At 38.7% G+C, this 24,832-nt stretch overlaps 1 protein-coding gene and 1 long non-coding RNA gene across 2 annotated transcripts in view; both read right to left on the bottom strand.

Moving 5' to 3' along the window:
- Positions 1–24,832, bottom strand: part of LOC103029047 (ubiquinol-cytochrome-c reductase complex assembly factor 1) — a 55,704-nt gene that overhangs the window by 6,538 nt on the left and 24,334 nt on the right. Inside the window, exons 6-7 of the mRNA XM_049479425.1 lie at positions 17,723–17,831; positions 357–434 (exon numbers count right to left, since the gene is read on the bottom strand). Coding sequence (XP_049335382.1) covers positions 357–434; positions 17,723–17,831 — 187 coding nt within the window. The remainder of the gene's footprint in view (positions 1–356; positions 435–17,722; positions 17,832–24,832) is intronic.
- LOC111190742 (uncharacterized) lies at positions 15,159–17,716 on the bottom strand. The gene is made up of 2 exons (XR_002649186.2): positions 15,700–17,716; positions 15,159–15,275 (listed from the first exon to the last, which is right to left on the bottom strand). It is a non-coding gene; the product is annotated as an uncharacterized LOC111190742 (long non-coding RNA).

Genomic DNA, 24,832 nt, shown 5'->3' with positions numbered 1-24,832 from the left:
AAACAGCTTAGACTCAGACTGTCGTGTGTTTCTGGGTTTTCATAATGCTGTTTAATCACTATTTTTTTTAAAACAAACTTGTATGTGTGACCTTCAGAGTACAGGCGGCAGAAAACAAATGCTCTCCACATAAATTCCATACATTTTAATCGATTACAAATTTTGAAAACCATGTATTATTTTTACCTCCAAATACTTGCTACTTTGTGTTGTTCTATCAAACAAAATTCAAATAAAACACAGTTAAGTTGTGGGTGTAATCTAAACAAAGTTAGATTTAAAAGTTTACATTTTTTTAAGGCAATGTGTACTACATGAAGTACATGTGTTTTGTGTTTATTGTATGAGTAATTTACCTCATCATATCCAAAAATAGCAGCGTAGAATGTCTCAGTCATTGCTTTCATACTCTCTTTTCTGTGAAAGGCATCAATCTAAGAAACAGAGTGAGAAACAGGTTTAATGTACTAAAACTGTACAAAAAAGATGCTTTCATGACTCCTTTAGCCCTATCCGGACGGGATTAGTTTCTCAGGGGGTCCAGGGGTAAGTTTCTCTTTCATGGGGGGGCGTGGGCGACCATGTCTGTTTTTCTCAGACGTCCTCTGAGAAAATTATAGGCTGAATTATCTACTGTTTTTTGCTGAAGTCCGTGGTCCTCCGGTAATTTTAGTCCCGTCCGGATCCACATCTCTGAGTTTTGTCTCCTCATTTCAACAAAATAGCTAATTGTCCACTGTTACACACTGTTTTCATTTGCAGTGTGAAATATTTTTCACAGACGTTCCGCTGAGAAACTAATGCCGTCCGGATAGGGCTTTTGTCTACTTTCTAAGACCTTCAAACAAGATTAATCAAATCAATCAATCATCCTTTATTTACACTCGGAATACATTGAGGTTAACCTTCATTTACAATGCAGCCAAACCTTTGCGAAATTAAAGGGACTGAAAAAAAAGCAAGCAAGCAAACAAGATTTAATTAAGAAGAAATAAAATAATTTAGAAGAAAAGGATATGCAGACAGGTTAAAATGTAAAGCAATAAAACAGAGATAATTAAGTATAATAATAAAATATAAACATAGAAATAAAAGACTAAAATAACAACAAAATTATAAAAAGGGAAATGATGGAAAAAAATAATATATATATATATATATATATATATATATATATATATATATATATATATATATATATATATATATATATATATATATAAAAGGCAGTGTGTTTCCGGTTAGTATTGCAAGGGTCTCAAGTAATGAACCTTACAGCACAATGATAGACTGATTCCAGAGGTACTAGGTACTAGGTATTTAGGGCACTAGCGGATGCCTGTCTATAAATTACATCAGCATAGTCCAGTACTGACAGTACCACACTTTTTCTGGCAAACATAGGCAGACAGGATTTCTTTCGATAAAGGAAACCCAGTCTCTGTCTGCACTTAATAACTAAATTATTTATATGAGTTTTAAATGAGAGTTTTTCATCCAGCCAGATGCCAAGATACTTATACTCTATGACTCGCCCAATGTTGGATCCTGTCAGGGTTCTAGTAGTCAAAATATTAAAATTAATATTTGAAGATCTGGAGAACAGCATAAAACTAATTTATGATTGTGTAAAGTAGTCTGCAAAGGATTAAATGAACACTGAAGCTTTTTAACTGCTGCATGAACAGAATCAGCTGAACAGTATAAAATTGTATCATCTGCATAAAGGTGCACTTTGCAGCAAGACCATGTATATATATAAATTAAATAAAACTGGACCCAGGATTGAATGTTTGATTTATTGTTGCCCAGAATCACACATTGTTTTTTATCTAAAAGGTAATTTTGGGCCCACTGCATTGCATCTTATGCAGGTGTGTCAGAAGAAGACTGTGGTCAACAGTGTCAAAAGCTTAGGTCAATAAAAATGGCAGCACAGTGTTTGTTCCTGTCTAAGACGGTGTACAGGTCATTTAAAACCAGTGTGGTTGCAGAGAGGGGAACTGTGTCTTTCTCTAAAACCAGACTGGAAATTAAACAAGATAGAGTTGATTAAACAATGATTTGAGTTTGAGTCTGTTTACTAAAGATTCTAAAAAGATTGCTAAACATGATAGTTATTTATATCTGCCACCTCTCCACCTTTATGCAGAGGAGTAACATTAGCTGTTTTCCAGATACTGGGAATTCTGCCAGATAAAATATAAAGGTTAAAAACATACATAATATGCTCTAAAATAACAGAGGTTGCAAGACGCAAGAAGTAAGGATCCAAATGAATGAAATACCACAGCAACATGTGAGAGTAGAGTGGAAGATGACATACAGTGCCCTCCATAATTATTGGCACCCCTGGTTAAGATGTGTTCTTTAGCTTCTCATAAATTGAGTTTTGTTCAAAATAATATAGGACCACGATGGAAAAAAAGTAAAGTCCAACCTTTAACTCAAGTAAATTTTAAGGGGGAAATAAAATCCCTGACTAAGAAATAATTATTCTTCATAAAATCACCTGTTCCACAATTATTGGCACCCCTAACAATTCTTAGGAAATAAATTTAATAAAAGTATTTCTGTCACTTCTACAGTAGTTTACGAAGTTGATCAGAGTATGTAGGAACATTTAATTAGTAATTCACAACTTCCTGTTTCCCTGGGGTATAAATATGACGTGACACAGAGGCCATTTATCTTCAACATGGGAAAGACAAAGGAACATACCATTCAAGTGAGGCAGATGTGTGTTGACCTTCACAAGTCAGGCAATGGCTACAAGAAAATCGCTACTCGCCTACACCTGTCCATATCTACTGTCAGAGGAATTATTAAGAAGTTTAAAACAACTGGAACAGTGGTAAACAAGCCTGGACGAGGACGCAAGTTTATTGTGCCACCACGCACAGTGAGGAGGATGATAAGAGAAATAAAAAGTTCTCCAAAGCTCACTGTTACAGAATTGCAACAAATGGTAGCTTCTTGGGGTCACAAAGTCACCAAAACAACCATCAGGCGCTATCTACATGCCAACAAGCTGTTTGGGAGGCATGCACGGAAGAAACCATTTCTCACTCACAATCATAAACGCAAACGTTTGGAGTTTGCTAAGCGGTACTGGGACTTCAACTGGGACCGTGTGCTTTGGTCAGATGAAACAAAGATAGAGCTTTTTGGCAACAAATGCTCTAAGTGGGTCTGGCGTAACACAAGAGTATGCAGAAAAGCACCTCATGCCCACTGTGAAATACGGCGGGGGATCAGTGATGCTGTGGGCCTGTTTCTCTTCTAAAGGCCCTGGGAACCTTGTTAGGGTGCATGGCATCATGAATGCTCTAAAATACCAGGACATTTTAAAACAAAATCTGGTGGCTTCTGCCCGAAAGCTGAAGATGGGTCGTCACTGGGTCTTTCAGCAAGATAATGACCCTAAACATGTGGCCAAATCTACACAGAAATGGTTCACCGCACACAGAATCAAGCTCCTCCCATGGCCATCTCAGTCCCCAGACCTCAACCCCATTGAAAACCTATGGGGTGAGCTGAAGAGGAGAGTGCAGAGGAGAGGACCCAGGTCGTTGGATGATTTAGAGAGAATGTGCAAAGAGGAATGGTCAAAGATCCCTCTTTCTGTATTCTCCCATCTTGTGAAACATTACAGGAGAAGATTAGGTGCTGTTTTGTTGGCAAAAGGGGGTTGTACAAAGTATTAACATCAGGGGTGCTAATAATTGTGGCACACATGATTTGATGTTAAATAATTATTTCTTAATGTGGGATTTTTTTCCTACTGAATAAATTCACTTGAGTTAAAGGTTGTATTTTACTCTTTTTCCATCGTGGTCCTATATTGTTTTGAACAAAACTCAATTTATGAGAAGCTAAAGAACACATCTTAACCAGGGGTGCCAATAATTATGGAGGGCACTGTATAGGTAGACAATGTAGATGTTTCAGATTTGCATGAGCGGGTGAACACGGTGGGGTCAGTAAGAGGGCTGACAAAAAGAGGTGCTTGGGTAAAGTAGTGCAGGAGCCCCACACTGAATAAAACAGAATACAGAATAGTTTGAGTCAGTCATCTTAAGTCCAGCAGCAGGTTATGTACCACAGTCCACAGGATATAAATACCTCAGACATCAGACAAAGAGCTAAATGACATATAGTCAAAAAGCTTAAATGATGCAGGAGATAAGGTGGCATGGATGAGTGTTAATATTGATTGGAAATACTGGAGTACTGGAGGGTTTGAAGGGAACAGCCGAGTGCGCATGGTACAAACTTAGTGAAGTTACTGTATCTATGAATCGGCAGAGACATGATTTGGTATATTACAGAAGAAACAAAAGAGCCATATAAATGTGGACAGTTAAGTCAGTCTAGTCAGCCTTTTCCAACCAACATTGTGTGTGTGTGTATATATATTGAGTCTGGGAATGTGCAGTGTGTGTTGGACTGGTGTGTATGTATAAAGAGTGTGCACTACAGCAAAAAAACCTGTACATGATTTTAGAGACCTGCTGATAATTACTCTCATCTGTCCAGGCTCTACTTGCTGTGGTTAGTTCTATTGATCCTTTGCCACTCCATGCCCTCGGTCTCTCTCCATCTACTCTTAAAGTGTTCTGATCCAGTTATTTTTCTCTGTGATATAATCTGATTAACTTAATGCAGATGATCCAGCAATACTGATCTGATCTTTGTGTTAACATATTTGTAGTAAGGTGAATGTAGCATGATTCAGTTTTCCAGGCCGGGAATAAAGTCTGTTAACGTCAGAACGTCAGAGGGTGTGCTGCTAGAACACAGTGGTAAAATCAAAGAATTAGAATTGCATCAGTTATTTCCTATTTTAAAACCAATCCAGTTCTGACGTTTTTATCACTGTTCTATTAGAATGCCTTTGCCTGTCCTGACTTTGCCTACTGGGTGGTAAAACAGTGGCAAACTTTTTTCCTTTTTTTTTTCCAGATGTTGCCACATATTGCCCTGCATGTACTCATACAACATTAATATATTTTAGACCAAAGTCTTAAAACTATAGTTAAACTATGTGTCAGGCATTAATTCATGTATTCACCATTTTGTGTAATATATTTTTTGGGAGGGTTCTGAAATGTTCTGAAAGTTTCTTTAGAACAGACTGATTACTTCTTCTGGCTTTGCTCTAACCTCGACTGCCACTCTGCTATACTCTCCTCCAATCAGCTCAACTTACTTCCTAATTCTTTCTAACTACTTTAATTTTAAGCTGTTCAGTTTGACTTGGTAATTATTTGACATATGATCGAAACGATACGAAAAAGAACCTCTGAATTAGCGTCCTCTCTCAGTTTACTGTTATTCCTAGTGTTTTAAAACCTTACACGTGTGTGTGTGTATGTGTGTGTGTGTGGGTGCTAGCAGTGAAGGAAAAAGGAGGGGTGGTCCAGCATGGCACAAACGACAAGTGTTTTCCTTCTCTCAGCACAATTAGTGCACATGTAACCTTATCATGGCAAAGTTTAAGCAAGAAGGGGTCCTCCATTTTCCACTGCTGTAACACTACCCCACACCCAATGAGCTGACCAATTACAAGCCTGCCAGATACACTGATCACACACACCAGTTTTTTTTTACCGGGCTCCCTTTGGAACTTTAAATGGAAATTGCTTGGTTCCGACAAAAAAATAAAAAAACAAAAAATCCGTCCTTTGTAATGGCCCAGAACCCCAGAACAGTCTTACAAAGCCAACTTCCCAAAATCAACCCCATCTTCAACCCTGGCAAGTGTTCAAGCTTTCAACTGCAACCTGAATGCTATCATCAGCCATAGAAGTATAAAAAACTGCTATTCGAAGGACCAAAAATATGCTTTTACACTATTAATACATTAAGAAACCAATACCAAAAAAATTACAAGTGACATACTGATGATAAAACTGACTTTTTAACCTAAAAATATTTACAGTCATTTTTCCCCACTTTATCACAATATGACAAAACACAAATTACAGGTTCTGAGCTCCTGTGGGTTAATTCTTTTCTATCTATGATAGGTGGAGGTAATGTGTAAAGATGCAGGTGAAATACACTATATGGTAGGGTTGGTCAGTATAATGGTTAATACCATAAACCATTGTATCTTAAAATTATGATGGCATCTACAAATAGGGACAGTATTTCAATAGCACATGTCCAATATGTCTTATTTCTGTTCTGTGTATATTAAGTACATGGGAAAAATGAATTTAACAGGGTGGGAGCGCTGTGGGGGTTCACTGATTGATGACGCTGGTCTCTAAAAACAGGCTGACTGTTATTGTGAGTTAGCAACGTGCTGTGTAGGAGTGGGAATCCAAGGTATGTAATGATCCATAATCATTATATTTAATAGGCATATATATTTTATTTTTAATAGGGCTTTTGACACTATTTTTGTTTACTTAGTCATTTCAAATAACAAAAACAAAAAAAATCTAGGGTTAATGATGTTAGGGTACTAGGAAAGCATCTTATCGTACAATACATAAACATGATGTTGATCATTGACGCGATTGAGCTGGTAAAGTTTATTTAAAAAAAAAAAAAAAAAAAAAAAAATATATATATATATATATATATATATATATATATATATATATATATATATATATATATATATATATATATATATATATATATATATATATATATACTGCTCAAAAAAATAAAGGGAACACTCAAATAACACAATATAACTCCAAGTAAATCAAACTTCTGTGAAATTAAACTGTCCACTTAGGAAGCAACACTGATTGACAATCAATTTCACCTGCTGTTGTGCAAATAGAATAGACAACAGGTGGAAATTATTGGCAATTAGCAAGACACACTTAATAAAGGAGTGGTTCTGCAGGTGGGGACCACAGACCACTTCTCAGAACCTATGCTGTCTGGCTGATGTTTTGGTCAGTTTTGAATGTTGGTGGTGCTTTCACACTCGTGGTAGCATGAGACGGACTCTACAACCCCCACAAGTGGCTCAGGTAGTGCAGCTCATCCAGAATGGCACATCAATGCGAGCTGTGGCAAGAAGGTTTGCTGTGTCTGTCAGCGTAGTGTCTAGAGGCTGGAGGCGCTACCAGGAGACAGGCCAGTACACCAGGAGACTTGGAGGAGGCCATAGGAGGGCAACAACCCAGCAGCAGGACCGCTACCTCCGCCTTTGTGCAAGAAGGAACAGGAGGAGCACTGCCAGAGCCCTGCAAAATGACCTCCAGCAGGCCACAAATGTGCATGTGTCTGCACAAATGGTTAGAAACCGACTCCATGAGGATGGTATGAGGGCCCGACGTCCACAGATGGGGGTTGTGCTCACAGCCCAACACCGTGCAGGACGCTTGGCATTTGCCAGAGAACACCAGGATTGGCAAATTCGCCACTGGAGCCTTGTGCTCTTCACAGATGAAAGCAGGTTCACACTGAGCACATGACAGACGTGACAGAGTCTGGAGACGCCGTGGAGAGCGGTCTGCTGCCTGCAACATCCTTCAGCATGACCGGTTTGGCAGTGGGTCAGTAATGGTGTGGGGTGGCATTTCTTTGGAGGGCTGCACGGGCTGCATGTGCTCACCAGAGGTAGCCTGACTGCCATTAGGTACCGAGATGAGATCCTCAGACCCCTTGCGAGACCGTATGCTGGTGCGGTTGGCCCTGGGTTCCTCCTAATGCAGGACAATGCTAGACCTCATGTGGCTGGAGTGTGTCAGCAGTTCCTGCAAGATGAAGGCATTGAAGCTATGGACTGGCCCGCCCGTTCCCCAGACCTGAATCCGATTGAGCACATCTGGGACATCATGTCTCGCTCCATCCACCAACGTCACGTTGCACCACAGACTGTCCAGGAGTTGGCGGATGCTTTAGTCCAGGTCTGGGAGGAGATCCCTCAGGAGACCATCCGCCACCTCATCAGGAGCATGCCCAGGCGTTGTAGGGAGGTCATACAGGCACGTGGAGGCCACACACAATACTGAGCCTCATTTTGACTTGTTTTAAGGACATTACATTAAAGTTGGATCAGCCTGTAGTGTGTTTTTTCACTTTAATTTTGTGTGTGGCTCCAAATCCAGGCCTCCATTGGTTAATAAATTTCATTTCCATTGATGATTTTTGTGTGATTTTGTTGTCAGCACATTCAACTTTGTACAGAACAAAGTATTCAATGAGAATATTTCATTCATTCAGATCTAGGATGTGTTATTTGAGTGTTCCCTTTATTTTTTTGAGCAGTGTATATATATATATATATATATATATATATATACACACTTATATGTGTACACAGTAACAATCAAAAGTTCTCATTCAAGATTTTTCTTTTTTTCTTACATTATAATGATTACTGAAGTTATCCTAATTATACAGGAACACATAAGGAATCATGTATTGTAACGTAAAAGTGCTAAACAAACCAAAATACTCTTTTAGATAAGAGCCAATTTAAACTTATCCTGTGCATAAACTTATATAAGCAAGAGGTGCTACTTTGAAGAATATAAAAATATATATTGTTTAACGATTTTTTGTTTACTAGATCAGGGGTTCTCAACCTTTTCTACCTTACGGCCCACCTGTTTACAACTTGAAAGCGTCAAGGCTCCCCTAATAATAATAATAATAATAATAATAATACTAATAATAATAGTATATAAGAGTATTATAAACTCTTGCTACCATAACTTTACCCTGAAACTGTGATTTAGGCTTTCCAAATATAGTACATGAACTTCTTACTGGAAACATGCTCTAATATTGTGCTTCTTTTGTATTTTGAATATACACATAAGGGTAGCACGGTTTGACAGGGTAGCACAACTCGACAGAACACCTGATGACTCGGCTCGTCGTGTGGGCGTATCCGTGATGTTTTTTAATTCAAATGAATTAAATAAAAAAAAATTAAGTAGTCAATCATAAGTTTAAGATTTTTTATCAACCTCACTGTGATCTATAGTTCTGTAAATTTGTTTTCAGCTTCTCCTCCGTGGTTGAAAGGCAGCTGTTCTGTGTGTGAGAGGCTCCTATGTGTGTGTTAAGTCGCAGCTCTGAACTATTCCTCTTTTTTGCAGGGCGCACGAACACTAAAATTAGATTTCAAGTCACGTGCCACAAAATATCGGTGCTCACTACAGACTGTCTCCCTCTGAGAATGAAACATACGGACCCCGTAGAGGGTTCTTTTGCGGACGCCTAGAGGGTTCTTTTGCGGACCCCTGGTGGTCCTCGGCCCCCCAGTTGAGAAACCTTGTACTAAATAATTCAATATGTTTTTCTTAACAGTTTGAATGACTTCACAATTAATGAACAATGGAGAAATTTGAAAATGAAAAACTACTGAATTTAAGACATGTCCAAATTGTTTACTGGTATTGTATATGTACACACTAGGGGTGTAATGATACAGAACATTTACGGTTCAGTTCACACCTTGGTATAAACCTCACGGTTCGGTACGTTTTCGGCACGTTGTCGGTTCTGATAGGCTGCCTGTGTACCGTGTATTCTGCGTGCGTTTACACAAACCCCCGTCCCCTGACTGTTCAAACAATACACGTAACGTTACACCCCTCGTACACACACACACTCACAGCGTTTAAATCAGCACTTATATTTTACATTTAAATTTCTCACTCTTTCGCTTATATAGTAAGGGTCACCCTCAATGCGCTACAAGTTTAAATAAAATAAGGGTAGATCGAATAAATGTGTCTGAAAAGTGCCCTGCAACTTTGTGAGCCTTAGTGAAAATTTGAGATTTATGAGACAAAGAACAGGAAGGAGGTGACATTATGGAAAGAGTGTGGCTTAGAGTCACCAGAGAGGTGCTGATTTCATTAAACACACACACACACACACACGTAAAAAAAAAAAAAAGAAATTAAGCAGGAAAACATAAAATCACTCTGCCTTTTTAGGTTTGAGTAATAATTAAACAATAGTGAATGAATCTCTCTCTTTATATGTTAGAGGCTACATCCTATTTTTTATAGCTCATGTTCCCTCTGAGGTGCACTTACGACGTAACTCATTTTTACTCACACATTGTCTAACCTCTATTCCCTAAAACTAAACTGGCTGTTTTTGTCAATCTGCTTTTAAACGCTGTTCTGGCGAAGCTCAAACCGTCAAAAAGCTGCCAGAAAAACCTAATAATTAGTGTTTGACCCTTAGACCACCTTTAATAAATACATAAATAAATAACTAAATTCCAAATTAACTGCACACAGTAGGTTTTTGTAAACTAAATCTACAACCATAAATCTGATTTTATTTTTCTTGTTTATACAATTTATATTTTTATATAATTTTTTAAACATCATTGTTATACTTTCAATATTAAATAATTGTCTGAGATCATTAATTAATTAATCACACAGATGTTCAAATATGCATCAATTATGCTAAACTCAGCTTTAAAGTGTTTAAAGAAGCTACAAATTTATTTAATGTATTAGCTGACCACATTCGTTAGGATTTACAGTGTACCTGTAACTATACTTTGTGTATTGCTGTAATATAATGTAAAGACCACATTAAATTAACTCAATGCTAATTAAGGAATTAATATTTATGACTCACACATAAATGTGTACAAATTTTAATTCTGTCATTAATGGCTGGCTAAGAGACGGCAAACATTTGAATGCATTCAGCTAAGTTCATTGTCCATTGCTGCCACAGACCTGCAAATGCACACCCACAGCTTGTTCTGATAATGACCAGCCTAATGTCCAGTGTGGGCTAGAGGTGTAACATTACGAATTCTTTTGCAACAGAATGCAATCAAATTCCCACAACAATGTTCCAATATCTAGTTTTACATGATTTACATGTGGGAACATCGCTGTGAGGAAGATTTGAGGTCAGGTACTGAGGGTGGATGATATTTCTGCCACTCTAACTCTATCTCAAATATATTGGATGGAGATCTATACTTTAAGAGAACACGGCTGCACTGCACCACAGCCCTAAACTGGGGGCTTTATTCTCCTCTATCCTATGCGCGGAACTGGGCATGATGACCTTAGGGTCATGGGCTCATGGCAGCTCAAAAGCATCATGTTGTCCTGGTCAGTGCCTTACTCTGGAGATTACACAGTCTTTCTGTGATATTTTAGCATTGTTGGAGTCTTCTTTACTCATCTTGAGGTCTGGCCATGATGTAAATAAGTATCTGGACAGTGGAACATAGATCTGAAATCTTTTAAAATCACTTTCCACACTTATCTGTATCTACACCCTACTTTCTAAAGGCCTCAGAAAGCTCTCTGCATCTGGCCACCTGACTAATTTAAGACATGTTAAGTGTCTTTTCTAAGTTTTTTCACACAATAACATTTCTTTTAATTACTAAACTGTTTTTCAATTATTTATTACATACACATATATTATCACATTTCTCCAGTATTAATTGTTTTAATATAAATCCCCTTTTTTAAATTGTTCAAATAAAGATCAAAGTCTTACCTTTATATGTTATAAAAGACACATGTCAGAAATGGGTGTACTCTAAAACAGATCAATTTACTCGTAATAAGGGCTGCCTGGACACCTTTGGATATGTACCTGTTCTCAAATAAGAAAAACATGAGAACTCTGCACTAACTTGACTACTGAATTACTGTGCTTCACTGGAAAGAGAAACTGGTGTGTTTGGGTGTGCGCATGTCTGTGTATGTGCGTGTATGTGCATGTGCGCGCAAAGTGAGAGAAAGACGTCTGTTTTCACAGCTGGGCAGAAGTCTGTTCCCACCCTCTCTTTGACAGCATTTCCCCCAAAGCCTTCCAGTGGCCTCATCTCTCTCCCTCACTCTCTCTCTCTGTTTATTAACCATACAATTTAATTATTATAGAAGCAGTGGCCTTAAAATGCAAATATTAACATTTTTAATGCCCATTTTAATCATTAATAAGTAAAAAAAAAAAAATGGCCACGCAGCCAACTTCTAAAGGCAGCGGATCATGTTCTGCTTTAGTATGTTAGAATACATGTTGGAATTCAGCTTCTCCATGCAACTCCTTGTAATGAACCCCATGATGCCAGAGAGGGACAAACATACAGTGGTATGAAAAAGTTTGGGCACTCCTGATCATTTTCATCATTTTCCTTTATAAATCATTGTTTGTTCTGATTAGCAATTTAGCAACTAAACAACCCACAGACCAGCTCCAAAGACCTACATCAACATCTTGCTGCAGATGGAGTCACTGCGCAGTGTTGAGCTATTCAACACACTTTACACAAGGAGAGGCTGTATGTGAGAGTAATGTAGAAAAAGCCTTTTCTTTTCACACTACAAACAGAGTCGCTTGAGGTATGCTAAAGCTAAAGCACATTTAGACACGCCAGTTTCTTTTTGGAATAAAGTGCTGTGGACTTTAAAATCGAGTTATTTGGAGGACTGTATGCAAGTTGGAAAAAGAACTCAGCATTCCAAGAAAAACACTTGCTGCCCACAGTAAAATTTGGTGGTGGTTCCATCATGCTGTGGGGCTGTGTGATCAGTGCAGGCATTGGCATAGGAATCGAATCGTTTGCTCAGCTCAGCTGTGCTATTAATGAGGAGACAGAACGCTGTGTAAATGTGAAATCTCTTGGCGCCAATCACGGAGCCGGTTCAGGGAGAAAGTTCCGCCTCTCAGGAGAAACAGCTCAGTGGTTTATTTATTTTTTTTTTATTTAGCAGCAACTTATGCAGCGAGCTGACATTAAAACATATCTAAATATACTGCGATTTTTCTAAAAGAAAGTTTACGGAGCTATCCATGTAAACTGTGATCAGATTCTTTCCAATAGCTGGTTAAAAATTAAAAATAGGATTGCAGGATTACTGTAAGATATAATGAAGGAAAATTCTTTGAGCTAGCCTAACTAGTTATCTAGAAACTGGATGTTGTGGATAGCCAGAACCCAGTACTATACTTTACGTTGGTAGTTTAAAACTGTTTCTTAACCCTAAAATTGTGTTTTTCACCGGATCCATCTGATCAGTTAATAAACAAAGACCACCATCATAAGAAGTACTTTTAGTCATATTTCATATATGTATTTAATTTAATTAGATATTGCAGGCATATATTTTTTAACAACAGTAAATGTAAAGTGGAGTAATATGTTTAGGTTGTAAAGTGACCTTTACTTGGATGTAACTAGGGTTGCAGCGGTAACCGGTTTCACGGTATACCATGGTATTAAAATGCACGGTTATCATACCGTGTGTGTTTGCTTATTACCGGTAAAACGCAAGCCAGCGGAGAAACTCACCCGCGCATGCGCAACTCTGCTCCGCTTCAGCTGCTCAGCACACAGCGGTGAGAACGGCAGAAAGTTCATCAGACTAAACAAATCTCCGTCCGCCTAAAAAAGGCTAAACTAAAATCAGCAGTGTGGGACTATTTCAGAGACCCGCCGAACGCACCCGAGGATGGTTATCCGATTTGTAATAAGTTAAAAGGTGAACATACGTCAAACCTGTTCTCCCATCTCCGAGAACACCACCCCGCTGTGCAGCGCAAAGTATGTGTTTAGTTTATAATTTTAATCTGAACCTAAATAAAACCTCTTTGTAGTCGTGCACAGCCCATGCGGTAAGCGCCCGCAAAAGCGCTGAGTTATCCGAAATTTGGGCACGTGGGTACAGGCGTGAAGTGCGTGCTACGATGGATTCACGTGTCCGTGTAAAGGTCCTGGCCGGACTGGATGTGAAAGACGCCATTCATTTACATGCGTTCATTTTTAAATTCTGACGTGCCTGTTTTTCATACGTTAAAACCAGACTCGGTGTGAAAGCCTTAAAATAGAAATCTCTATTGTGAGGATCATGTCAGAAATAAATCCCCTCTTTCTGCAGTATATTGAATATTTTATTACTGAATATTTTAAATACAGGATCTTTACTTCTTAGAGGACATGTAATGTGTGTAACGTGTGTGTAACGTGTGTGTGTGTGTGTGTGTATATATATACACAATATTTATGCCCTTAAGAGCAGTGGAAAAACTGGTTTCCTTCACCTGATGGTGTACAGCTTATTTTTTTAAAGGAGAACTTAAAATTATAGTTTTTCCAGGTTTCTACAGTAAATAGTTAATTGAACAAAAAACCTTTGTTGTAATTTCTATAAGGGTCAGTTTAATAATATATGTAACAAACTGTGATACCGTGATAACCGTGATACCGCGGTATTTTCTGAGCAGGTTATCACACTGTGAAAATCTCATACCGTTGCAACCCTAGATGTAACTAATAATAACAGAAGGACAGAAAAATTGTGATTAAAAGTAACTCCACAAATGTTGTTATAAGACACTATAAGGTGGGCTTTGATTCATATTAGCAGATGTGTCCCCCCCCCCCAATATCAGACCCACTCCTACGCCCTTGAGTGCAGGTACTGGGAATCTTGTTAAAGTTGAGGGTCGCATGGATTTATGTCAATATCAGCAGATTCTTGAGAACAATGTTCTAGAATAGGGATGTCCCAATCCAGCTTTTTGAACTTCCGATCCGATACCGATATTTATTTGCACTTCCGATCCGATACCGATATCGGCCGATACCGATACGGACCTATCCGAGCACGTATTAAAGTTTAAAGTTATTTAGCCAACTTACTTTGTTGCCTAACTCATGTTGAAAAGCGTTTTACTCTTGATAACAAGTAGCCAGCTGATTAAGGTGTGTTTGAATAATACACAATGGTTGGTAAGGAGAAACTGACCTGTTTATTTAGCAATTAATAAACTCAAAATAGACAAAATAATAAATAACAAACAGAAATGACATTAGTAAACCAATGCTTAAAAAGTGCAAATAATATTGTAAATTGTATTAAAAAAGCTAAACACACAACTTGAGTAGAAAATATGATGGGGAGAGCATTTCAATATGCTCAGATGTCAGCCTGCTCCTGTGTTAGTAATGTAACCATAATATAATAAATATTTTGTATAAGCCATCAAAGGTAAATTTTCAAACTAAGCTACGTTTCACAGTCTTACCTTTTAGTTGCATAAATAAGAAACATAACATGTTTCATAAACTTCTTCTTTTGCAAATAATTGGAAAATTTACCCATACCCACTAGTTGAGATGTGATACTAAAATAAGCATAATGACACTAAAAACACAACAAGCAAAAATATTAATGTTAAGAGAGAAAACTTTATTAAATTCAAAGAAAAAAACTCTTCATAAAGGGAGCTAACGCTGCCTCCAGCTGGTCTGACCGGAGTTCATCTTTCCTGGCCCGCATTCATCCCTGTAAACAAAATAATCTGAATTAGAAACAGAGATAGCAGCGCATAATTCCACTATTTACACATTAAATCACCCAGTTACTCGTTAATCCACAGTTACTCAGTCTAACAGTTAAACATTTTACACATTAAATCACTCAGTTATACGTAACAGTGACTTAAAACAGTTAAGTGTTTTATACTGGATGGCCGGGTTATCTCAGTTTCCTAGCGGGGTTTCTTTAGCGCTGCAGCCTCGTTTGGTACTCTGTAACTCGGCTAGATACATGTTAGCTTACCCGGTAAATTAGCACGATACGCTAAAGGTAGCTTCACCCAGTAATTTAATGTAAGACAACACTGGAACACAACTTAAAACAGTCTAAAATGTTATAGTCTGATAAACACACGCAGCGGAGAGTGGGAATACAGGAGAAAATTACTTACATTTGTAGAGAAACTCCCGGCTCCGTCCGTCATGTATTTAAATCTGAGCGCTGGAAAGCTGAGCTGGTGAAATTCACCGGACCGGATTTTACTCTCACTGGCGAAAACAGGAACTGGAATGGATTATCTAAATGGATGCGCTGGAAAACCCGGATAGGGCTTTAAAAAAAACTGGATTGGGAGTCTGGATCGGCATTTTCTCGTGCCTGCCGAACCAATACCGATACGCATTTTTTGCAAATATCGGCGGCCGATCCGATCCAAATATTGGATCGGGACAAGCCTCTTCTAGAATCAGTGACAAAGTTGAAGTTTGAAGCGCCGGGGCTGGATACTTCAACAAGACAACGACACTAAACACTAAACACTGTTCAAAATCTACTAAAGCATTCATGCAGAGGAACAAGTACAACGTTCTGGAATGATCATCTCAGTCCCTATAGACCTGAATATTATTATAAATCTGTGGTGTGATTTAACGCGGGCTGTTCATGATCAGAAACCTGAATCAAACCTGACTGAACTGGAGATGTTTTGTAAATAAGAATGGTCCAAAATACCTTCAACCAGAAGAACAGAAGTCAGAAGCTGTATTCAGTCATTGGAAGCTGTAGGTAGAGTTTAGAGGCTCTTATTTCTGCAAAAGCAGAATCTACTAAATATGGATGTAATTTTTTCTGTTGTAGTGCTTAGATTTTGCACCTCCTTAAATTCTGTTTAAAGAATTATTGCACACTTTGTAAATCCTATAAACTTGATTTCAATTCTCCAATATCCCTGTGTTCTGCTATATGTCCTGCTATATCATCTGCTATATGATATATTTAACTGAAATTGCTAATCTGAACCAATTATTTATAAAGAAAAAGTTCTTTACAGGTTTCTGACAGAAGCAAATATTCATCTGAGATTTACTCTGGCAGCTTTTATATGTAAAGATGTACAATCACAATTATGCCATTTTGAAAATCGCATTTAATCAGTAATTCGAATAATCAAATTAATTCACAAAAACTTGGCAGAAACCCATTTGTTTATTTTTTTTCTTTTTTTTTTTATTATTATACCAGTAGTGGAAGATTCCTAAAAATAAAGTTCTACTGCACAATTCTACTCAAATATAGTTTGTGTGGGAATCACTGTACCCATAAAAGATTTAAGAGTTTCTCATATGCTCAAGAAACAAGCACACTGTACACTGACAAAGAAATACACATATCAACATTATAGAAAAAAAAATTCAACATGGGCAGATATCAAGATATTTTAAACCGATACTTGCTGATGTATTTATTGTGTGCTGGAAAAAGACCAAGAGACGCTGGCCGCGCTACAACATACAAAATTATACAACACTGGCTGCACTGATTTACAGTCCATTTATTTAATCTAATTTTCTTAGTTTCCCAAGATCTCTTGTTTGACTTAACCTGTTAATTTAAAAAGATTAAAGCTATTACCAGACTGTGTAAGAACCAAAAATGTGAAAACTTATTTTTCTAGAGAACAGTTCACTATTGTTTGCATACAGTTGTTTAAAATCTACAACGTAAGTCAAATAAATATTGCATTTGTTTCTAAAGCTATACTGTTGTGTCCAGTCTCTTTGCAAGTTATAAATGTGTATATTGACATCAGCAGATACAGTGCCTTGCAAAAGTATTCGGCCCCCCTGAATTTTTCAACCTTTTGCCACATTTCAGGCTTCAAACATGAAGATATGAAATTGTAATTTTATGTGAAGAATCAACAACAAGTGGAAAACAATTGTGAAGTGGAACAAATTATATGGAAATTATATGGAAATTATATGGAAAATTATGGAAAGTATAAATAGAATTCAGGTCTATTTTCAGGTCCCCAGCTTTAGAGAGGACATGCGGGAGTTTGAGTGGTAAAGTGGTAGAACGTCAATACCTAATGTCCATGATGCTCACACAAAGCTGAATGCTCCTTAAATTTATTCCCAGAATAATAGAGGTTGTTTCCACAGCAGTAAAGGACAAACTCTCTATAAACTCACCCCCATGATCTTGCTCCTCTGTTCCACATCTTCCCACATGGAATGGACAATGTACCGACACATGTACTTCCCTTCTCTGCCTTCCTGACGCATCCGTACCAAACACATCCTGCACAGGAGAAGCAGGTAAGAAGCAGAGCTGAGCAATATTGAATTAAATAAATGGTAATAGGTTCCTGGACCATAAGAGTATTCAAAGCAGCTAAACAATAAAACAAGTTGCTTTTTCAGTTAAATGTCAATAATGTTATTTTATTCATATTTGGCAGACTTTTAAAGAATTTCAACAAGGTGTTGAAACTTTGTCAAATCTTCTAAATATCATCATGGCATTTCAATTATTTAGAATCTTGTTAAACGGGCTGATGTACAAAATTGAAAGCTATTGGCAGATGTAAGCAATAAACTACAGGTTCTACATTGCTAACTACCTAAATAACTACTGAGACCGATTGTTGTATTCAGCTCAGAAAACAAACAGAGTTTATTTTATAGAGCTACAGAGCATTTTATAGAGCATGACAGACATTGTGATAAAAAGGCAAAGATTTACGCTGGACAATGAACTTGACTTAGCGTCACCAATCCACCAAGCTGCTTTAGCCTCAGTGAGCAAATAACTAGCCACTGTTTTGAGTAACAAGTTGTTTGTTTTGAGATATTTTAGTACAGAAAGGGGCTATGAGCAAATCAGATATGTGTAACGTGGCTAAAGCCAGCGGGCTGAGGGCTGGAGGGCCATCATAGAATTTATCCAGTTTAATCAGTTTTTTTTGTGAGAGAATATCAGCAGCTCACTAGTTAATGACACCTCAATAGCTTAAACTTGAAAATGAAATTAGTGGTTGTTTAGAGTAAAATGTTGCTAGAAGATATTTAAGTCTGGAAAGCCCAAAAAGCAACACAGTTGTAATGCGAGTAATGGCAGCTTTCAGACCTCAAGTAATTAATATTATAAAGAGTTCAGAAATCAATATTTGGTGGAATAACCCTGTTTTTTTCACAGTTTATATGTATCTTGGCATGTTCTCCTCCACCAGTCTTTTGGATAACTTTATGCCACTCCTGGTGCAAAAGATTAAGCAGTTCAGCTTGGTTTGATATCTTGTGATCATCCATCTTCCTCCTGATTATATTCCAGAGGTGTGTGTATATGTATGTATATGGTTGGTTGACATATTTGGCTAAATTTTTTTTTTAAATCTCAAAATTACCTCACGGAAATCACTGGGTTATATTCTGCAAAGTCTTGTATTTCTAAATATATATATGGTTTTGTAGATTATTTTCTTGAAATTTACATTTATTCACTGGTTTACAGTCTTAGTGACTAAAACTGTCAAATGATGCAATATAATTATCTACACATGTAGGAATCGTTTTTATTCTTTTAATATACTTTCATTTATTTTGGGAATAACTTGTTATAAAATTTACAAAAATCTTGTAACCTTTGCTGGCACTATTTCCCATATGTCACATTGATGAGTTCATTATAAATATCCAAAATCCTTTTTTTTTTTTTTTTTTTTTTTTTAATCCTGAATGGCACACCATATGTTGAAGCCTGTGTAAGCCTGATTAAGTATAGAGATTTTTCAACTCAGTGTCAGTACCCACAGTGCGCAAATATACATGAACACACACATGCCTGCTGGCTCTCACCTCACAATCATCAATCATTTGTTTCATTCTGAAGACATCACAAATTCATTAAAGTTTTTTTTGTTATAAACTGGGCCAAAATTAGTCACCTGTGCTTTACAGAGCACAGTGTCAAAGAATTGCACAACAGACCAGTAATCTGCATGTGTTCTAAACCCTACAGCCATTCTTTATTTTTCTTTTTAATTAAGGAACATTAATCACATCATGCAGCTTCTAAAGTCAGGATTAAAAATAATCTGTAATATGTAACTGTTAATTAAAATAATGTATAGTACAGTATAAAAACACCCTGGAAGATCTGTAAAACAGATAAAAAAAAACATGCAAAAATAATTGTTTAGTTACTGTTAAACAACCAACTGTCCACAAAAACTGTAACAGTCCAAAAGCTAGCAGCCTTAAAGGAGCGAAATTGACTTTGGGTGTAGTAAAACATGCTAAAGAGTATTAACCTTTACTGAATAGCACACCAACGCTCTCCCAAAGCTTTCCAAGGTCCAGCAATTTTGTTTAGTTTGTCCAAACAGGCTAGAGTGGGTCTTAACGGGGCATGTTTTTGCCCCTGCAGATAAATAGCTTTTTAAACCGTTATTCAGGCTCAAAGTAGCTCCACACCTCATTGATAGAATCCAGAGGGCACTGACATTTAAAACAAGGCATTAAGAACCTGCAACATGTATTGATCATGACTTTACTTTAAGATGGTGGCGCCTGGAGATGTAGGTTACGCTACGTTATAAACAGTGGTTTTTAGTAAACTTCATGTTCACTTCTTTATGTTCAAGTTCTCGTTTTAAATGTCAGGGCTATACATTTTTTAGGGGCAAAACATGCCCCATTAAAACCCACTCTAGCCTGTTTAGACAAACTACACAAAATTGCTGGACCTCAGAAAGCTTAACAAAAGGTTAGTACTTTATCACGTTTTACTACACACAAAGTCAATTTTAGACTGGAGTTATCCTTTAAGTTGCAAAACAAAAAGTGAACCCTTTGGGATTACTTGGATTTCTGCATAAATTAATTATTATTAAATGTCAAAAAATTAATTATTATTATGTCATTAAATGTGTTCTGATCTTCATTTAGGTCACAAACATAGTCTGCTTAAATCACACAAAAAATGTATGTTTGCATGGTTTTATTGAACACATGTTAACATTCACAGGGGGGGGGTATATGAAGCTCTAGGCTAATGACTTTTTTTAAGAGCTAATTGGAGCAAGGATGTGATGAGATTGGATGTGTTGGTTAAAGCTGCCCTGCCCTATAAAAAAAAACACCATTTTTGAGTTTGCTGTTCTTAAGAAGCATTGCTTAATATGAATCTTGCCTCACACAAGAGCTCTCAGAAAACCTATATCCAAGAATTGTTGACTTGCATGAAGCTGGAAAGTTACAAAAGTATCTCTAAAAGTTCATGTGTCCACACTAAGACAGACGGTCTACAAATTAAGAAAGTTCAGCACTGTTGCTGCTCTCCCTAGATGTGGACTGCAAGAGCACAGCGCAGAATGATCAATGAAGTAGGGAAGAATCCTAGAGTATCAGCTGAATACTTACAGAAATCTCTGGCGCATGCTAATATTTTTGTTGGAAAATCTACAATAAGGAAAAAATTAAACAAGAATGGAGTACATGGGAGGACACCACAGAGGAAGCCACTTGAGTTGAGAAAATTGAGTTGTTTGGAAGGAACACAATGCTATGTGTGGAGAAAAAAGGCACAACACACCATCATCAACACCTCATCCCAACTGTGAAATATGGTGGAAGGGACATCGTGGTTTAGGGCTGCTTTGCTGCCGCAGGGACTGGACGGATCATCAATGGAAAAATTAATTCCTAAGTTAACATCTTGCAGGACAACTTAAGACCATCTGTCCACCAACTGAAGCTAAACAGAGGATGGATGATGCAACAGAACAACGACCCAAAACATAGCAGTAAAACAACAACCGAATGGCTTCAACAGAAGAAAATACTCCTTCTGGAGAGTCCTGACCTCAAGAGAGCAATTTACACCAGATATCCCAAGAATATTATAGCTGAACTGAAACAGTTTAGTGAAGAGAAATAATCTTAAATTCCTCCTGACTGTTGTGCAGGTCTGATCTGCAACTACAGGAAACATTTGGTTGAGGTTTTTGCTGCCAAAGGAGGGTCAACCAGTTATTAAATCTAAAGGTTCACAAACTATTTCATACATACTGCACAGTGAATGTTTACATGTTGTGTTCAATAAAATCATGCAAACGCTAGTTACGAATGTAACTGTGGTTCTATGAATCCTGGATGACCGCTAGAGGGCGGCTTAGCCTAGTGGATATTTCCTTGGGAACCGCAATGGACTGAGCAATTAAACAAAAAAAAAAAAAGCATGTGACCCAACTCTACAAGAGGCCATCACTCCCACCCATCTTCTTTGAAACAACTTCTCGTGCAACCCATGGACTGACCGAGTGAAGACAGACTCTGGCAGTCAACCAGCATTCATAGAACCTAGTAACTAGTGTAACTAGTTGTTACTAGTGTTCTATTTCATGCCTGCTGACTGCCAGAGGGCGGCTTAGCCTAGTGGATGCATACCAACCATGGTAGATTCTTGGCTGAGAGCACAGATGAGGCCAGATCCATTGTCGCAGCAACATTCAGCCAGTAGAATCTCGAAAAGGTGCAAGGAGACGACCAGGTCGCAGCTAAACACGCCTCTGACAGGGGAACACCACGAAGTACCACCCAGGATGTAGAAACCGCATGAGTGCAGTGGCATGTCACAGATACAGGCAATGTGACACCAGCTGCATCATAGGCCATTCTGATGACTCTTACCACCCAGTGTGAGAGAGCCTGTTTAGAGAGCGGCCCACCCATTGTGCGGCCACCAAAACACACAAAAGTTGATCAGTGGAACGAATAAGTTCCATAGCTGAAACATATTGCCTGAGTGCACAAACAGGGCACAGAACTGAAGGCTGACCCACAAGCTCATCCTGAAATGCAGACAGAGCAATAGACTGGATAACAAAAGATGATTCCAGAACCTTTTGCAGAAACACTGGATTAGGCCACACTGTGACACCGGAACAATTAGGCCACCATTGTAAACAAGCAGCACTAAATGAAAGTGCATGCAGCTCACTGTTGAGGCAACAGCAAACAGAAAGGCAGTTTTAAATGTGAAACCGATTTAACACTCGCCTGTGATAGAGGTTAGAGAGAGCACCCTTTAAGGGTTGAAACACAAAGTAAATCCCACTGAGGGCAGAGTGGGATCCAATCACCAATCAGAAAACAGCTTCCAACGGTTATATAAGAAACCGGTAGACTGAGCTCTGGCATTCCCCACAGTGTATTTCACAGAAGCAGAACAAATCATTATAACATCTGGGGACCCAGAGGCCACACCCAGAGCTGGAGGCATTCCGGACACAGGTGCCACAGTCACCCCCCCATCTGTGAGAGAAGGTCCCTCCTCATAGAAAGTGGCCAGAACTCTCTGCTAAGTAGGGAGTGAAGCAGAGGAAACCAGGGTTTGGCAGGCCACTGTGGAGTTACCAGTTTCAGAAAAAGAGCTTCCAAGCAGTCCAGGTGTGAACGCAGAGAACTTGCCTTCCTTTTCGGAGCTGGCTCGTTCACAGGTCGCGAAGAAGAGCGCTTAGTTCCTGTTTTCACCGGCGAGGAACCAGAGGAGGAGAGCATGGCATTGTCGTTAATTAGGGCGGACGCAAACCGGTGTAGGCGTAAGGTGGAAGGAATTGTCGCACAATGCACGCAAGGGTCAGACAGAACTTCACAGAGGTGAAAGACCCAGAGGCAGGAGGGGCACAGGGTGTGCGGGTCATTCACAGTGGACGGGAGTACGCATGTGGTAATTGGACCAGCGATGCAGTAGACCGTGGCGAGCGAGTGCAGGTAATTCAGTAATCCAGTAGAATCCAGTAAATCCTATAGCGACGGCAGAAATTCTGCAGCTCCGTGAGCTGTGAATGGTCAAAGCGCGAGAGGAAAAAGAGGAAGAAAGATGGGTGTGACGGCCCCTTGTAGGGGTGGGTCACATGCTTTTTTTTAAAGATGGAACGATCGATCGGCAGTGTATCAGTATCGGACGATTTTCGGACAAAATACGGTATTGGAGATCGTCCGACATTCCTCTGATTTTAGCCCCGCTGTCTTTAGACCAGTCGCAGAGCTACATCCCAGCCACAGGCTACAGGCAAAGCTCAGTCAGTCTGGAGCGTTTTTACAGTTGCTGCAGTTCATATGTAGGACTAATGCACCTCACAGTGAAAAGAAAAAGGTTTTAACCACAATAACAGGATAATACCGCTCTCTACAGCAGCTAACCTCAGAAGCAAGAGCTGGGTTAGCTCACAAGCTCAGCAGCAAACAGCCGCATCAGTCACGAAGCTAGTTAGCTTACAAGCTAACAACAGCAGGGGACTATAGTCAGTGTTTTTAGAGCTGATTATTAGAGGTGTGACGAGATCGCGTGGCACGAGATCTCGCGAGATTAAAACGTGACGATATTTCTCGTCAAGCTTTAACCTGTCTCGCGGGGGGAAAAAAAATTAGTGTGGAGTGCAACTACGTTCTGTTTGTGGTGTATGCAAACGTAGTATCAGCGCCCCCGGGAGGGGAGGGGGTGGAGTAGATACGTTCTGTCCTTACTAGCCCACCGCTCTCCGCAAAACCAGCAAGCTGATTGGCTGTTTCTCCTGAGAGAAAATGTATTTGGGGCTTTCATTTGGCGCCCCCTTTAGTGCAGCACCCATATAGTTTGCTTAGGCTGGAAACCCACTTTTTAAGTTGTATGTCTGGATGCATTTTGGCTCAGAGTGACTAACAAGACACAAACCATATGTAAATACTGTACGTAAATCACACACGTTTCATAGGCAGTTGTCCTAATCCCTTAGCTCTGTACTGTATTAAAAAAATGTTCTGTCTCTGTTTGCACTTCAAGCATAGCCTTAATATGACTGGTTATGGTTATGCATAGTTAAATTAAAGTCAAAGTCAAAGTGGTTTTTATTGTCATTTCAGCTATATACAGAGTACACAGTGAAACGAAACAACGTTCCTCCAAGGACCATGGTGCACATAAACACAGTGTAGACAGAACAATAGTGCAACAGTACAAAAGTGCAGACAGACAATACAACACAATACAGACAAAGAATAATAAATAACAAGACAGTGTGCAAATTATGCAGTGTGCAAAAAAGACCAGGTGAGGTAGTAATTACTCTATTACACAGTGTGCAATAGAGTCCAGTGAGGTAGTAGGGTTTTTAGTGCTTTCCATTTTCTGGGGTAAGTGGGGTAAGAGTGTGTGTGCATGTACAGAAAAACCATCAGTTCAGTCTCTGCAGTTAAGGAGTCTGATGGCTTGGGGGTAGAAGCTGTTGCAGAATCTGGTCGTGCTGGACCGGATGCTGC

Source organism: Astyanax mexicanus, chromosome 5, assembly GCF_023375975.1.
Source record: "Astyanax mexicanus isolate ESR-SI-001 chromosome 5, AstMex3_surface, whole genome shotgun sequence".
Lineage (NCBI taxonomy): Eukaryota > Metazoa > Chordata > Actinopteri > Characiformes > Acestrorhamphidae > Astyanax > Astyanax mexicanus.
Note: the sequence above shows the minus strand (reverse complement) of the source record. Positions and strands in the feature narration are given on the sequence as shown.